At 56.0% G+C, this 3,523-nt stretch overlaps 1 protein-coding gene across 1 annotated transcript in view; it reads right to left on the minus strand.

Moving 5' to 3' along the window:
- Positions 1 to 732: 732 nt before the first annotated feature.
- Positions 733 to 3,523, minus strand: part of MCHR1 (melanin concentrating hormone receptor 1) — a 4,372-nt gene continuing 1,581 nt past the window's right edge. Inside the window, exons 2-3 of the mRNA XM_024737626.1 lie at positions 3,435 to 3,523; positions 733 to 2,224 (exon numbers count right to left, since the gene is read on the minus strand). Coding sequence (XP_024593394.1) covers positions 1,245 to 2,224; positions 3,435 to 3,516 — 1,062 coding nt within the window. The 5' untranslated portion in view covers positions 3,517 to 3,523 and the 3' untranslated portion in view covers positions 733 to 1,244. The remainder of the gene's footprint in view (positions 2,225 to 3,434) is intronic.

Raw genomic sequence — 3,523 nt, forward strand, 5'->3', positions numbered from 1 at the left:
AGGCGCAGGCTCGGGCTGCCGGAGAAGCCAGCCCTGCGACTTGTGACTCAGCAGGGGAGGCGGCGGGTGGGACTCTGGCCTGAGGGGCCAGCACTGCTAACAACCAAGTGCTTTTGAGCAGAAGACGGGAAGTTGAGTCCCGAGAACAAGACTGGCAGCGGAATTTCAATCTGATGAATTCACAGTAATCCTCCCTATGGGTTTAGACAAGCAGATCCCCTGCTTCTTGCTTCCTAAAATGCAGCCTGAATCAAGGTCTAGATTCCACGGCCAAACGACCTCTCTTTCCCTTTTTGGCTGCCCGCCTCCACCGCTACGCCCACCCCCGAGCCGGAGCAATTATACAGGAGCGTCCAGAGAGATACGGGTGGAGATTTTCCTTTATTCGTTTTTATTTTGGAGAGAAAGGGCTAGAGCAAAAAAATGATGCCAAACACACCGGGCCTCAGAATGACCCCTGCATGTGCAGGACCCTGATGGGCGCTCACTCTGGATCTGGTGACTGACAAATGTGCCCCCCGAAGAGAATGACCCCACAACTGCCCCCCTTGACCCTCTCCCTTTCTCTTAATTTCAAGGCCCTCACCCACACCCATCCCGGGTAGCCTTGTCATTCCCAATAAGTGGATCTCCTAGAAAATTGGGCTTTTACCTCCGTGGGCTCAGACCCCACCCCCACCCCCCAAATAAACATGCATCGCCTAGAGATAAAGGGAAATTGACACAGGATGCTGGAACATGGAGAGACCACACGCTTTATTTTTCATCATCCTCCAGCTTGGGAGAAAGGTTGCCCTCCATCATACCAATGAGAGACAGGAAGAGGCGGTGAGGCCGCACCACCTTTCCCATTTCCCCAGGGGCCTGTGCCCATACCCCTGCTCACGCCCTGGCCCTGCCTGATTTTAAATAAACCCGGCAAGAAGGCTTCTACGTCTTCTCTCTGGAAAAAGACATTTGGGAGCTAGCAGATGTAGGGCTCAGCTGAACCTTTAAACCAATCTTCTTGCTCAGTTTCTGTTCAACCCAAAGGTCCATCTTGTTCTCCGAAGGAGATTTCTGATGCTTGAAGCCTCCAAACCTGGCTCCGTTGAGCAATCTGTGGGCCCTGTTGAATGTTTTTAGTTGTAACCACCCAGCCTCCCTGCATCTTCCCAGAGCAGTCTTCGGTTTCTCTCAGCATCTTCCCCCATGGTCTGCCGTGGTGCCCTGACGTAGAAGTGCCCAGGGTGGCAGGGGAAGTGTCAGGTGCCCTTGCTTTCTGTCCTCTCTTCATCAGCCGTCTGGGTGTTGCTGATGGCTCGAAGCTGCCCCTGGGCCGCCGGCTTCACCGATAGGACCAAGCGTTTTCGGAACGTCTCACAGAGCACGATGTACACAAAGGGGTTGAGGCAGCTGTTGGCATAGCCCAAGCTGATGGCCGCGTTGTACAGGTAGACAAAGGTGAGCGTCGGGCGGCTGATGGACAGCTGGGTCAGCTGAAGCACGTAGTAGGGTGCCCAGCACACAAAGAAAACCAGGCAGATAGCGATGGCCGTGCGGGTCACCCTCTTTGTCCGCAGCCGGATGCTGCGTTGAGAGGCGGGGGCCACGGAGGATGTCATGCGCTGCAGGATCCTCACATACGCGGCCGTGATGACCACGAAGGGCAGGGCAAAGGCCAGGAAGAACTGGTACAGGGTGAACCAGTAGAGGTCAGTGTCTGGGTTGGGCAGGCGGATGCCACAGCCCACGGTGCCTCCTGGGAAGGGGATAAGCCTAGCGTAGAGCCACACGGGGGTGATGCTGATGAAGGACAGGGCCCACAGGAGGCAGATCACCAGGGTGGCCACAGAGGGCTTCCGGAACTTGGTGGAGGAGATGGGGTGGACGGTGGCCAGGTAGCGGTCAATGGCCATGGCCGTCAGGATGTAGGTGCTGGTGAACTGACTGTTGGCGTCCATGGCCGTGATGAGGGTGCACATGGTCTCTCCAAAGTGCCAGACACCATTGCCCATGAGCTGGTGGATCATGAAGGGCATGCCCAGGAGAAAGAGGAGGTCCACCACCGAGAGGTTGATGATGAAGATGTCGGGGACGTTGCTGAACCAGGGCAGCTTGGATTTCTTCACCACCGCGAAGATGACCACGGAGTTCCCAACGATGCCCAGGAGGCAGATGGCACCGAACACCGAAGGCATGATGATGTTGGTGTAAGAGATGCTCCCTGTGCGAGGCGGCAGCCCTGGGGACAGAAGGAGCGAGTGTCGACCATTTGACATGGACTCCGCTCTCTGAGGGCTGACCTCCTACTGGTGTGCTCAGCCTCCAGCCGTGAGCCTGCCCCCCATTCATCCTCCTGCCATTTCAGCTCAGAATCCTCCCTACCATACTCCCTGCCCACACTGCTGCTAATCCTGCCCCCCGTGCCCTCCTGCACCGGTTCCCTGGTCAATCCCATCAGAGTCTCCCACACCACCTGTTTGTTGAAGGACCGGTCCTTTGCCTCCTGCATTTTCTCAGAAGTCACAGAGTCAAGAACCACAGCGGCCTGCAGAGAATTGTTCTGTGGGCCTCTGGGCTTCACCAGGAAACAACATCAAAACAGCCAGCAGGACATGAAACTGTGTGCATGTGTGGGTGCGTGCATGTGTTTTCTCCTTTCCTATTTGCAGTCCTGATCATTTCATTTCAGGAGTCGCTGGTTGAAAGCTGTGTACTGATTCCTGGGCATCTCTGTGGGTGACTGTCTCCTGGAGGCTTTTGCCCATCAGACCCACAGCCCTCCCCTCTCCTAGGTTCCTGTCCAGGATTTCCTTGGTCCCTATCTTCTGAGTCTGGGCTTCCCAGGCTTCCTGAGTGACCAGAGACCGAAGCTGTGTGTTGCAGCCCAGCTACCAGAGAATTTTCTCTATGCAAACCTTTCCTCTTTTTTCTTCCTCCTCTTATCCTTCAAAGCTAGAATTCCAGGGCATCTTAGCGCTGGAAATGTCCTCGCATCTCTGTGAGTTATCCCTTCCCACGCCTCTCCAAGGAGGCAGTAAGGATGTTTCAGACCCCATAACACGTAGTTCGAGCAAAAAGCCAACGGGATCGGTGAATGAGTGAGCCTCCAGCTATCTCCCTACATACCACCCTGCAGCTTCTCTTGCTCGCTTTTCTAGCCTGGAATATTTTCTGCAAAGCATCTTTGGAACTCCTGGGCAGCTCTCCCCTGCCTCCCTCGCGGCTGGCCACCATCCCCGGCCACTTCCGAGGGTGCCTTTGCCCTCTTCTCTGCCCCTGCCGTTTCATTCTCATCCCCTTTTCCCCTGCCCCTCCGGGCAAAGCATACTGCACATCTTATCCCCAAGAACTGTAATAAAGTTTCGCCAGCAGTTTGGCCCAGAGGTGAAATCTTCCCATTTCCCACCCCCGGCGCAGAGGAGGGAGGACTCCCCTCCAACACGTCTCACCGGCCGTGGTGAGGTTATCCGGGCCATCCGAGGTGTTGCTGGCATTGGGGCCGGTGGGCAGCAGCGAGACTTCCAGGTCCATCCCGCCG

Source organism: Neophocaena asiaeorientalis, unplaced genomic scaffold (genome assembly GCF_003031525.2).
Source record: "Neophocaena asiaeorientalis asiaeorientalis breed wild unplaced genomic scaffold, Neophocaena_asiaeorientalis_V1.1 scaffold242, whole genome shotgun sequence".
Lineage (NCBI taxonomy): Eukaryota > Metazoa > Chordata > Mammalia > Artiodactyla > Phocoenidae > Neophocaena > Neophocaena asiaeorientalis.